This window comes from Halyomorpha halys, unplaced genomic scaffold (genome assembly GCF_000696795.3).
Source record: "Halyomorpha halys isolate HHAL.00 unplaced genomic scaffold, Hhal_1.1 Scaffold862.1, whole genome shotgun sequence".
In the NCBI taxonomy this organism is placed as follows: Eukaryota; Metazoa; Arthropoda; class Insecta; order Hemiptera; family Pentatomidae; genus Halyomorpha; species Halyomorpha halys.
Window position 1 is genome coordinate 127,946 of NW_027115572.1, and position 13,971 is coordinate 141,916.

Below are 13,971 nucleotides of genomic sequence, written 5' to 3' on the forward strand. Positions count from 1 at the left end.
GAGCTGGCTTTGCTTACACTTTGATCAGCCTTAACTTTAGATTTTTGAGAATATCCAGTATTGGATATTACTGCTGGGGCAGCTAATGCCGGTGTGAAAACATTTTTACTGTAACCAGTTTGAGAATTTTCGTTAGTTAGTGATCGACTTGCTTTCGACGCGGATTGGGATTTGGAGCTTTGATCATATCCAGTTTCTGAATATTGTCCTCCGTATACGGAAGATGTAGGGTATAATCCAGTTGCTATGTAACCCTTGTTGGATAACTCTTGAGAATTGGCATTGTTGATGCTTTCAGCTGCGCTGACTTTTGATTTGGTGGTATATCCATTCGCTCCAGCTACTATCGGGACTTCATAAGCACCTGATATCACGCCACTAGAAACCTTGGTTCTGTAGGAAGATCTCGAAGATTTTTTTTTCGAAACACTTCTACGGGATGATGTAGTTTTTTTTATGGTTGTACGAGTAGCTGATGCGTCAGCTAAATCGTTTCCACTTCCTGCAAAGTGGGAAGTGGATGAAGATTCAAAGTTATCGGATGAACTGTGGCTTGAAGCTGAACTTTCGCTACGGCTACTTGAAACACTTGTGGAGCCGGCGATACCTGAAATGATAATTTAATTTAATCATTTTGTTGAAGTGATTGTAATTGATTTTCATATTATATTGATTAAAGATGATACTGTAATGTGCATTTGTTGCTAATTAGATATTTCTACAGTAATACGATTTTTCCAAACCCTTTTGAATGCACATGAGGTATAAGGTACTTTTATCTGAGAAGTTTTACCGAAGTTATGAAAATTTGTCCATTTATGCTTTTAGGGGGCTAGCACGAATTTCAACTCTCAATTCATCTCAGAAATTTAAAAAAAGTACGGTGCGCGGATGACACAACTTTCACTTCCATCCTACATACGTCCTCAAGTTTTGTGTAAATTTGTTAATTTATTGCTATTTTTGTTTTAAAAAATCTTAAAATTAATTAAGCGAAAATTAGGAACAAATTTTTTTTATTTTTCCATTGTTATAAAAAATCGTATTTTACTTTTTATCAAGGTGGAGAAAACGAACATGAAGTTTGTTTCTGCCAAGAATAAAACAGTTTAACAAAAGATAAATTTTTATTGCAATCGAGAAAGATTGTGCAGTTTCGACTTTGGCATATAAGTTCTATTTAACTATTTTAATTAGGATAAGACCTATCTAGTATTATTGAAAACTTAATTGTGCATTGATTCACTGAATTTAATCAAAATCGTTAAAAATATTTTTACAAAAAACTAGCGAAAACATTACTTTAACATCCCAAGCATACATGACCTAAATGTGTAGTTTCAGCTTCGTACTACATACCGTTTTTTAGGTACGTTTACTACACGCAGATCATTTAGTAAGTTTCGGTTATTTGGTCTCTGGGGACATCAAAACATGACTTCGACGAAAATTCCTGTTATTTACATAAACATGAGTACCATGCATTCTTTTTTCAACACAAATCTAGACTTAATTAAACAAGAGTTTTTGTACTTGTTTACATCACGGCCTGCTCGTGCCTTAGTGCAGGAACCCTGTTTCTTTGCTCTAATTTTCTTAAATTAGTGTGGACAAAAGGGATTAAATTAAGAGATATTGTGCAGCTTATCAATGAACACATATATATTTTTCGTGACTAAAATAAAATCCCTGAGGCGGCTAATGGATTAGTGGGTAAGTAAAAATGATAATTATTTAATTATACAAAATATGAACAGAGCTTTGGTGATCTAATAATTATGGCTTATCTGTTTGTGACGGCTTCTCTGTTGCGTCCACGTTCTGTGGATAGCTGCTTCGCTCGTCCTGATAGGCTGGTAGTAAGCGAAATGGTGACTACCATAATAATGGCTTCGGGTCTCTCTCCTTGCCAGCTAGTCTTCGAATCAGTCCTGGAGGTAGGGGAAAGTCAGGTCCTGGCATGCATTCCGCGATGGATAACATCTGGCGGCATCACAGTCGTGGAGTCTTCCAGTGTAGTGTACGTGGCTAGGGGGAATCAAAAAATGAGACCTCTGATCCCGAATTTATACAGAACCGTTAAGTCAAATGAAGACTATGAAGGGATCTCGGTGGAAAGTTTTGGCTTAATTAGGTTTGATGCTATTCTGAACTTAAAAAAAAAAATCAGTTGAAAACCATTTAGTTTTTGAATGAATTGTACTAAATTAAAAGAGAGCAAATTTTCTGCAATTAGATTCCAATGATTTTTTTGTTTGACCGCTCCGTTTTAAAGTAAGGAGGGTTAGAAATTATGAGGCGGAATATTAATCCAATTAAATAGGGTCAGAAGAGGTCTTGAAAGTTTTAGAAAGTTAAAAATTGCTCATTTATCTTTTAGAGCGGTTTATCACAAATTTCAACCTCAATTTTTATCTGCTTTACTTTAATTTAGAGCACTCTAATCCTTTCCCCTTCTCTTTCTCATTTCACTAGACCGCGTTAGAACTGTTCTTAAAAATGCATGGTTTTCATGTTATTGTAGAAAAAATAAAAAAAGATTCAGTTCTAGAAATTTTGTTTTGCACTTCTTGGAAAAATTATATTTTAGCTAACGTACATTCTTACCTATACTTTATTTTGTCATTTATAAAGTATATATTTTGCTTTATATACTTTATCTTGAGCATACTATTGGACTACTCACCTAATGGAAAGTAGTAACCATCGTAGAAAGGCTTGGCAAGGCAGCAGCCTGCCACAACCAAAGCGATAGCGACTGGACCGAGCTTCATCGCTCTCGACTGGCCTCAATAATTTTTTTTTAGAGCTTTATACCAGTTATTGTTTACGCAGTTGGTTAAGCTTACTACCAGTTTCTACGTCAATATGATATATTTGGTTTTTCATTTGTACTAATTAAAAATTAATGGCCAAATATTTTTTTATATCACTATTCTATTCTTGATGTGCCACGTTGGTCTATTTCTATTGACGGAGACTTACTGCCCGCCTGACATTTATTTGGTTTAACATCAAGCAAACAATCCAAGGTCATTTTATGTGCATTAGTAACATTTCCTTCATTCGTAATCATGTTCTGCTTTGATTTGAATGTAAAAAGTGATATTTTATTTTGTTACTTTGCACAAAAATTAGAATTTGTCTGTAAATGGTGGTCAAATTCGAAACTAGTGATCCCCCTGTTTTTTTCTTACCCGCTACAAGGTCATTTCTGACATACGGAGGGGAGAGATGTTATCATAGAGGTAATCAACCAATCTAATGAAAGTGGATGAGTCAAGTTTTCATTGGGTGGGGCCGCTACAAAATATAGGTCTCGAGCCTACAGACTCGACACCTCACACCCACGGCTACAAACGTTAAAGTTAACTATTGTTTGAAAAATCATCATTATCCTGGAGACAATCCCATCATTAAACTATTTTCATTACAGGCTAATTTCCCATGTCAAACAATAAAAATATATAATATCAATGAGTCAATATCTTTTAAAAAAACTTTTTTCTTCTTAAGAAATCACACTATCACTATTGACAATAAAACTAGGAATAATATAATATTCCTATTTCTTTACCTGTGGGCGTGGGATAAAAGTTATTCACAAAATCATTCAATAATGAGAAAAAATCATTTCTTCTCCCTTACATAGCCTCATAAAACAATGTAGTTTTAAATAATTTCTAGGCTTCAGTGTTGAAAAATTGAAAGGTAGCATCTTTGACAGACTGCAATTCTGTAAATGGCAATAATTTTATTGTCCTCATGACACAAGTTGAATTGGGTGCTAGGAGAACCATTGTGTTCTAGTTCGAGTTCTCCGTTTTCAGTTTTTTCCAAGAAAATTACCCAATCGCCAGAAATAATTAACTAGCTTTACAGAAAAACTTTATATGTTCAGTTTTTCTACCAAATACATTAATTCGCTATTTTTCTGCATTATATGCTGTGCCAACCCTATGACATGTTATCGCTAAAATGGATAAGCAAATGATGATTATAATTTATTATTAATAAATAAGCTTACCTATTTTTAATTTATAAAGCAACTATAAGCATTTATTCATAATTAAACGCTAAAGAAGCACGTTCATTGAACTAGTTCTGATCCACTTTATTTTTATACTAGTTTGAATGCCTTTTGTGTGCTGATAACGCTTCGAGACTTCGAGAATGATCCTCATAAGGATAATAGTGTTAAATAAATGAAATATAAAATCTTCAACTCTGAGAATATGATTGAGTAATAAGGAACCTGAAATGGAATGTTGAGGTCAAAAGGTATAAAGTTATTAGTTTGAAATAGATATGAAAAGTGATTTAATTGTTTCATTAATATATGGATACAACCGCCCGTAGCTCAGTGGTTAGATTTAGTCTTACCAATTTGGGATCTATTGGCGGTGCCGGTTCGAATCTGGCCTTGGGCGTTGACTTTTTTCATTTTGAGTGGCGGTCCCACAAAATGAAAAACTTGACCCCCAATCATGGTTAGGCAGTTAGGTAGGACACCAGGGAGTCTTGGCTGAAAAACAAAATGAATACCACGACAAAAATGGTAAGGGGTGAAGATGGAAAAAGTTGAGATGCATAAATGGCACTTCTTTAACACAAACTCAATTCGTATACTAATTTTTCATCTCATTTCGGTTGAGTTTCTGAGTAATGCATAACATTAAAAATTTGATAACAAAACATTTAAATTTGACTAAATTTACCATCACTTTTGTAGTATTTTTCCATTGAGAAAGCAATCTTATAACCAAATTTAAAATCATTTGAACCATAGCGGGATGCTAAAGCCACCTATAGTGACGCTACCTATAAGTGAGCTGAAGAACTAACAGCTCTACCGCTTCCCCCCAGAGAGCAAGTACTACCATGTCTGTTTAAATATTGTGTTACGATTTATTGATTGAATTGTAAATAGTTTAATGTTCTAATGTGTAAACAATGTAAATATTATAATTTTAAATATATTATTTTTATTAACAAAAGAATATACTCATTCATAGTAAAGTAATTTCTTACTGGTCTCTCACGGGCCTTTGCATTCTTAACAGCTTGATTATCCCAGAGCTGCCAGTATATCAGTACCTCTCGGGAAATACTAAATATGAAAGACGTAATATGACATACATTCATAACGAACTACAACTAGAAACTGTACAACAACACATCACACGGAGACACATCAAATTCGTTGACAGTCTCCCTGTTTCAATCCAGTTTTCCCATCACCCCATCCCCCCTTCCTGGGAGGTGGTAGGACAGGAAAAGTTCCGAAAACCCTGTAAACATTACCATATAACTCTTTTCTTCTGATGCACTCCCTCCCCCTCCCCCTCACACTTCTTTTTAGATTTCTGACTGTTTTCTTATTATATTTATCATTATCTTTTGTCTTTAATAATAACTGTTTTATTTCTCTCTTCTATGCGTATCAACATGAGGAGGCCCCTCACCTCCGGATATTTTCTAGTCAATTACCAATAACGAGATAAGTATTGCACCGTAACCTTAAAGTACCACAGGTAGAAAAAGGTAATACTCAACCTGATTTATGTTTTTCCATACGTAAAGCAAACATTAAATTATTATTTTTATTTTGTTTTAGAGGCATTGGAAAAAAAAGTATCAGTACCTCTCGGGAAATACTAAATAGACACATTTAGATTCAGTATATTCTTCCACCAATTTTTGTCGTATCTGATGTGTTTTATTTCACACTAGTTTATGTTGGTCCTCCACCTCTCCTACACCTTTAATTCCTATCGTAATGACCTGCTGCTCGTACCCGTCAAGACTTGCATACTCTTTCGCGACTATTGACTCGTACCCTGTAGAGAAAATTTTCATCCTTCGATAATTTACGTCTTGTAACCACAAGACTCACCCTTTCCATTCACCTAACTAGCTACCTTACCTGTATGAACACACATGTTCGAGGCCTTCCATTTAATATCTAACACAACCATATCGATACGCCCATATGTTGCAGCTATGGAAGGGAAAGGGAAAACATATATGCGCTACCTCAATTTAGAATGCTGGTTGGGTTAGTCCAGTATTTGAAAAATAAAAGATAAAGTGACAGAAAAACGTATTAAATAATTTACACACGGATGCAGGGGTTGGCCGAAGAAAACATTTTTTGTTTAGAAAGGATTAATGAATTTCGATTTAAAATTGAAATTGCTGCTGATGATGGTCATGATGAAGAAGTAAAAGATGTTGAAAGGTGTTAACATATTTCTTTAATTCTCTCTCTTCTTCCGCAGCCCCCTCTTCTATTGCCCGGAAGACCTTCCTTACTTTCTACTCACGCATGATGATTTTCATTAAAGAAATGAAGAATAGATTTGCCCCGAGAAAAAATGGCTCTCTCACTTTTGCTTTATTGTCCGCACCTAGTTGTAGAGTGTCTATTTGACTGTATTGGCCCCATGGGGCACTAGTGCTACTTAGCATGTGCATATTATTTGCGGGGGGGGCCACCTTCTGTTCATATCTTCCGTCTAAATGGAACAATATTGTTCAAGTTTAAAATTACTACTAAAAATAAGAAATGAAAAGCTTATTTTTGAGAGAAGAGTTTCCAGAAACCAATTCCAAGAACATTCATCACTATGGTTGACTTTTAAATTTTTCAACGATTAGTTCAGAAAATAGAAACAGAACAATTAGTCTCAATTTGGTCCTACGTTTTAATGTATCTCTGAAGCTTTAACATATTTGTAGTTTACTAGTGACAAGTTTGCCGTCAGTTATTGCTAGGGTTAGGACTAGAAGTAAAAAAAAATATAATTAAAATTGTTAATCTTTTTGTTTGTATCTTCTATCTTCATTGTTGTTTTATTTTACAACGGGTAATTCAAAATCATTTTAAAAGGGAAATCTGATTTATTTTGATTACTTGAAGGAAGTGATATTTAGAAATCATATCTCTTTGCTATAGCCAACTCCATTAAAATACCACCCTATCGCCCTTTGTTAAAATATTGATACCAATAAAACTTATTATTTTTTCCCTAAAAAATATCTGCCTAAATAAAATACTAAAATATTTTCTGTATTTATACACACTGATTTAAAACAAGTTGGCAATTGGAACATAAACTAGAAAACCTCTTACACTAGAGGTCTAAGCAAATGGCTGCTATCAGTTGGATTCGTTTTGATTGTTGAAGTAGATACAGGCTGGGTCATCCCTATAAAATAATTGATTTATACTAGTATCCACAATAATATCTTCAATGCCTTGTGGATAAAAGAGAACTGAAGCATTGAAGATTAATGGCTTGAGGTGGTTGTACTTCTAAAAATAAATGTATAAACAACGATATCTGTTAACGCCATATTTAATATTATATTGTAAATGTTTCCTAATAGACGTAGATTTTTTATTTCATTACATTTGTATTTTTTTTAAAATTTCGTTATTAGTTCTTTTTTTATTTAAAAAGATCCCTCTTATGTGTATTTATTACCTAGTGTTTTTAATATTTAAATGCAGAAACAACAGCCAGCAAAGATTATTTTAGCTTGCAACAAAAACCTTTGTGTATTTAGTCAGATGGTAGTTGGTACCCTATAGACGTGGGCAAACCAACGTTTGAACAATTGGACTTGAAAACATCGGATAATATTCTCAGCAGTTGCAGCATTATATTTTATATTTATTAATTTTGTTTATTCTTTCGTTTCATTTTATTTGATCTTAAAAGACACTTTTATTTTAATTTTGTTCTTTATCGTATTTCTGAAGGTTTTTTTTTTTTTTATATTAATTTATGTTTTCAATTGTTAGCTAAGCAAGGTAATTTTTTATAATTCGAGGCAGCTTATTTTGGGTTTGATCTTTTTAACGCTTTGACTCTCATCACTTACCTTTCCATTTGGTTCTATAAAGAGAGAAAATTTGTCGATTAGTGTGAAGAAATGCTATTTAGTTCAAAGCATTACAAAATGTATAAAACTGCAAAGTAAAAAGCTTTGTTAGCTTAGTTGGAACAATGCTTACATGTAGTGATAAAATCAGGTCCATTATTATTCTTTTTATCATTTAGGAACAGTTCTTGAGTAGAAAATTAATGTAATGTTAGGTTTGTAATCTATTAATTTATTGATAATGTGGGATTGACTGTTTGGGAACCATATTTATGATATGATTCGTTAAGCTGAATTAAAACTTTTAATGGAAATCAATTTGCTCTATAGCTTATTTTTAAATGCTTATGAGTGGCGTTTTCAATCAGTCAAAATTGATTGCGATAGACGGGGAGGTTCCTTCTTCTTCTGCATCAGAGGTTTGACCGTCTTGGAAATTTGAGCTGTGCGAACTAACAGCAACCTGACTGCTACCGCCTGGACCACTTGAACTTGTCTGGGTGAAGGCGAAGCCTCCTGGTTTCATTACCATTTGGCTGCTTGAACCACCTGGGCTTGCGGAGCTCGCTTGTGCAAAGGCTGCGCTTCCAGCGGATCCTGGGCCACTGAAACTACTGATTTGTCCGAAACCTCCTGGATGCTGTATCTGAAAAGTTTGCCCATTTCCGCCACCGAAACCTCCTGCACTCATCTGTCCAAGTGGTGGGAACATTGGGAAAGCGCCGAAACTTGGAAAACCACCGAGTCCTCCGGAGCCGAATGCACTACCGAAGTTTTGCTGCCTTGGACTGTCGAACCCGAAGCTCATTGGTGGAAAGAATGGGCTTCTTAGGGCTGATTGTGCTTCGTGTTGCTGACCAGGATTAGATGAACTACTATAAACGTATGAATGCTCTTCATGTTCTTCGTATTCATCATTATCATCATCATCTGAAAAATGTAAATTGTTTGTGAATATAATTAAAACATGCGATAATGGTCCAGTTATTTAAATTGCATACATATAAATGAAATTAGAATACTTGATGCAAGTAATCGTAAACGGAATGGGTTTTCTTGAATTCAATTTTTAAAAATAACTCCTAACACTGTCCTTACCATTTATGCTAGTGACATATGTCAACTATCAGTGAATAACCCTTCCATTGTATCCCAAATCCTCCAATCCCACATTACCACTCTTGAAGAATGGTATCAAAGCTGGAGGATTAAATAAATTCCGTTAAATCACATTTACCCTTTATCCTCATAACTTCCTGCCCCACATATTCCTGTCGAACATATCCGTTAACTAGGACTACATCCTTGGATGTAGTCTTCTATGTATAGGAATACATACAAATGACTGACTTTGAATCCTCATACGAAACTGAAAAGAGAGGAAACTCCTCGTCGATTCCAACTATTACAGTACTTACAAGAAAATGGTCAAAACTTCCAACTATTTACAAGAAACTCATTTGTATGACAGTAATGGCCTATCTGGAGTCCACTGAACCAAAAAAATCCTCTCTTATCCAATTCTTACAATTCTAATTCCTTCGTAAAATCCTTAATGCGCGTTCATCGTCACAAATCAAGTCATCCATCACCACCCTCAATGTTCCTTTTGTAGCCGATTTGGTCAGAACTCGATATCAATCATCTAAACCCTCATACACACCTCATACAAACTGTTTTAGGTTTCAAATGTTTAATTTCAACAATTTGGTCTTTTCTGAAATTCAACTTGGCCTCAAATATCATGTGAAGAAAAATAGGAGATTCATGAAAATAAATTAATTTTGTTGTTTCACGGGAGAGGAGTAGTGGCGCAGATATAGCATGGACGGTTATTCAAATATATTCTGTGAATTTATCTGAATCTAATGACATGTTTTTTGTAAATTAAAGATTGTTGAAGTAACATGGAGAACGAAAATTTCCAAATATTAGAGACATATCACAGAGGTTTTGGGGGTCGTTAGATCGAATCTGATGCTTTCTTTTATGATGGATTCCAGATTAGGTTGATTTAACAAACATCTTTTGAATCATCCAATGAAAAATGAGATATCATTTAGTTGGCAAGCCATGTGGGATGAAAGCCCGCCAAGATAATTAAAGACTATAAAAAAAACCACTAAACCATGGACCACATCAAACCGTTCCAATCGCAGGGAGGAGGTAGCTATCGCCAGATTGAGAATAGGTCATACGAGTTTAACTCATGCATACCTGATCAATAAGCAGCCACATAGTAGGACCGAGTGTATCGGATGCTCTGAATGATGACCAGAAGAACGTGGAAATGGTCTTAGTTTTCTTAAAAAGGAATGGCCTTTTGAATAAGATTTAAACCAGAAAATCTGTTATACGTAATAAAAAATATCAAAAGAAGTAATTATTTAAATTTGTATTCGAAATTATTTAAAGAGAAAAATAAAGTTAAATAGAATTATAAATATAAATGAAACAGAATTATAAAGCACGAAACATGGGCGTTGATGACCTCAGGGTTTTACGCCCTAAAGCCACAGACAACAACAACAAACATCTTAAGCTCAATGACGGAAAAAAAAATTTGTTGAATGCTGTTTTTGGATGAAAGTATGTCAATATAATATATTATATTAATTAATATATTATATCATATATTATATTTATACAGTTTATCATGAGTAAATTGAATTCCAAGCGGTCTTTCATTTGCAAGGCCCATTAGCCTACTGGAATCAACTTAGGATTATGAATGTAGTCTCGTGATATTTCTCCTATCTACATATCAAGTTTTCATTTTGACACCTTCAGCTGACAATGGGCTGTATGCTTTGAAAGCTGTAAAAATATCACCGTAAAAAAAACTTTTATTATTATGATTACTCTAACCGGAATACCTTTTTTTAATAATAAAAAAAATGTCATCATCATAAATAACAAAGGAAACTACTTTTTTACATAAAAATGTAGAACTATCTGTTCAGGGTCATTGAATGGAAATTGATAGAATAAATATATTTGTTATACATCTGTGATGTAATAAATATTTACATTTTTGATAATTGATTACTCATTACGTACTGAGAGGTGCGCCTGCCGCTGCTGTGATCAGGAGAACTGCCAGGAAGAAGAGCGGGAGAGACTTCATTATGTTCAACTGACATTGAAAACTGAGTTGAGCATTTATATGGGGAAGATGAACGCTAATATCCTTCAGTAAAATTCTTAAACACGAAAGGTGCTTCTTATTCCATTGCATGCCCCTCAGGTTCGAAAATAAATTCTAAGAAGCTAAAGTGTTGTTTTGGTTCATTGGAATCGGAACGGGCTTGGTTCATTAGGTCTTTGAGAAAAACAAATAACAAGTTTTATTTTTCATTCTGCCCCTGTTAACAAACACCACGAATTATTTTAACGGATGCATGTTTTTTTCTTGACTGTTATAGAAATATATTTTTGTCTTTATGGATCTTGAGGATCAGTCAATAATACAACTGTATTGAAGCGACATTTCGCAACTATATTGTTTGCATGCTCTTCAATTAAAAAAAAAAACAATTTGCTTAGAACAAAAAAATGTTAAAACTTATAATTAAAAAACAAATGATACAATTTAACGTAAATAACTATTACAATTAAAACATCTCTTGTTTTAATTGTAATAGTTCTAATTGTTTTATTTTTTTTTTTTTTTTAGAAAAACAAAATAAAACAATTATTTATAACGAAGAATTTCTGAAACTATTAAAAAAGTACATGTACATAGTATAATTCGGGATTAATAACTATTACAATTAAAACATCCTTTAATAAAAATAGTTACGAGACTATACCCCCCATAATCTACTGTTAAAAAAAATGTATATATAATGTAACGGTTACATCAACCATGTAAGGCCCACCAGGGGCCAGATATTATTTTAGAAAATATCTAAATTAAGTGCTTTGTGTAGTTCTACATTTCAACTGAACTTTCTAATTGAACGGTGGTAAGTTTAGAAATATTGAAAGTATTTTTAAACTCCGCAATATTCAGAGCTAAGCTCGACCGGAAGATATAAATAATTTTGAAAAAAAAATCGTAGTTTTTTCACTCGTTCTAATGATTGTAGATATAAGGTGAATTGACGGAATTTATATATGAAAAGTGATAGGGTGGATTGACGAAATTTATATATGAAAATGTTAGTAGGAATGTGGATTGAAGGGGGAGGGGGATGTAGCAATACAAAAATATGTGTATCCTTGATTAGAGGATCTTTGTTGAATGTAGCAGTTTTCCACCAGGTTTCCGATTTTCACCTATATCAATTAATATTTATTTCTTGACAACCGTCCACTTACGGTGATTAGAATAATAATATCACCAAGATCTGCCCTGCCTAGACTTTGCAATAGCACCAAACTAGCGTACTATTGATACGCAGTATCGATATCGGATATTATCGGAAGAAAAGTATCGATATTTTAAATACCGATGACTTCCCATTGTGAGCGCAAAATAATACCCTGAAAAGAGGTCAAAATATTGCATAGGAGTTCCAGATATTAGCGGGAGAAAGTCAAGAGACATGTCACAAGAGGAGATCACAACACAAAAAAGGCAATCCTTCTCGGCCGGCTCCACCCAACGAAGGCCTCTCTTTTTTTTTTTTTCAAACCTCTTTATTTTTTATATGCTTACAGAATACATCATAATACAATGCAATACATTATACATATACAATTTACAGACGAAGGCCTCAAGGGAGCGTCGGTCCTATATCATATTTGAAATATTTGCTTTAAACCGGGAAGAAGGGACTATAAGATATTTAACAAGCGCCTAAAATTGGAAAACAGCCTGAAACCCTCCACTCCAGCCCTTCGTGGTAGCCTTATTTATATCATTCTTCAAACAGACACTTAGTTGGTTGGTAGATAAACGACATGTCACAAGAAGAAACGACATGTCGACATGTACACGACAGGCAATCTCACAAGTGATCACAACACACAAAAAAGACAATCCTTCCCGACCAGACCCGCCCCCCTAAGATCCCCAGGGAGCGACGGGACTATATCACTTTTTAAATATTTACTTAAAATGGAAGAACAGACTTTAAGATAGTATAAATCGAGCAATATTTAAAAAGCACCTGAAATTGGAAATTGGCGTGTATTGAATGAAAAGAATTGATACTGGTGTTTCCATCGATGTCACCAATAAATCGAATGTAAATTTTCGATACCACAAATTATAGGAAGGTGTCGAAATGTTCCTTGCATCACCTTACATATTTGTTCCTTCCTTCTTCTACCGGAATAAATCGTGCTAATAGGTCATTTCCACTTATATGTCGGGGATTCGGAAGGTTCTATAAAGTTAGTGAATAAATCTGTAATATTTCATTTGATCAAATAAGATTTTTAGGTTTTTAAAGGAGGAAATAGGATGTGGACAATCATTGCGCTGTATAGATTTAGAAACCAAATAGATTTAAAATTTACTCTTATACTTACTCTTATGTCGATCAACCACAGCTGAGTTAGGTGTCTGTAAGGGCATGGGAAATGGCTGCGGTCTTCCCTCATCTTGTTGAACTGTGAGTTACAATAGGCAAGCATTATATTTATTGCATTAACCGTGAAAAAATTCCTAAACACGAAGAGCGGTTGTTATTCGTATGCATGCATAAATGAAAAAAGTATGGTAGCAAAATACTTTTTCCTTAACGGCCTATTTATAGATTTGTTTCAATCACTAACATTATTCAATAAGTCAGTAAAAGTAAAATCATTTATTTAAAGATAAATACCATTCAGTTCCGATGGAATTCCAATTTATGTTTAAAACCGCGTCTTCAGTTGAGCATTTGTACCGAATAATCGTAAGTTCTGCCAGTTTTGTTCATAAGTACGGGATCTAGTTTTTTTTAAGGGAGAGAGATCTGATAATTTCAAAATTAAACTTGGTATGTCAGCTTCGTCAAATAAATTCATTTAGATATTGAACATCTACTTTGTAACCTCTCACAGTTCCTCATCAACCTTAACTTTGGAATATGACTGCTCAGCCGGACCTCTCATCTCTCACTAGAAAACAAACTACTAATTTATAAG

The 13,971-nt window shown here is 34.0% G+C and overlaps 2 protein-coding genes across 3 annotated transcripts in view; both read right to left on the bottom strand.

Moving 5' to 3' along the window:
- Nucleotides 1–2,827, bottom strand: part of LOC106686694 (streptococcal hemagglutinin) — a gene marked incomplete in the record, with an annotated part of 5,518 nt that extends 2,691 nt beyond the window's left edge. The window contains 2 exon segments of the mRNA XM_067052599.1: nt 1–607; nt 2,687–2,827. Coding sequence (XP_066908700.1) covers nt 1–607; nt 2,687–2,774 — 695 coding nt within the window.
- A 5,274-nt stretch (nt 2,828–8,101) lies between these two features.
- On the bottom strand, nt 8,102–13,447 carry LOC106686695 (spidroin-2). Of its 2 annotated transcripts, none has more exons than XM_014430135.2 (2): nt 13,372–13,447; nt 8,102–8,820 (listed from the first exon to the last, which is right to left on the bottom strand). In XM_014430135.2, exons 1-2 carry the CDS (start codon nt 13,415–13,417, stop codon nt 8,255–8,257), a joined length of 612 nt encoding a protein of 203 aa, XP_014285621.1. In that variant the 5' UTR covers nt 13,418–13,447; the 3' UTR covers nt 8,102–8,254. The 2 variants fall into 2 exon arrangements, with proteins under 2 accessions (XP_014285621.1, XP_014285620.1); XM_014430134.2 differs by lacking the exon at nt 13,372–13,447 and adding an exon at nt 10,951–11,095.
- Nucleotides 13,448–13,971: the final 524 nt, after the last annotated feature.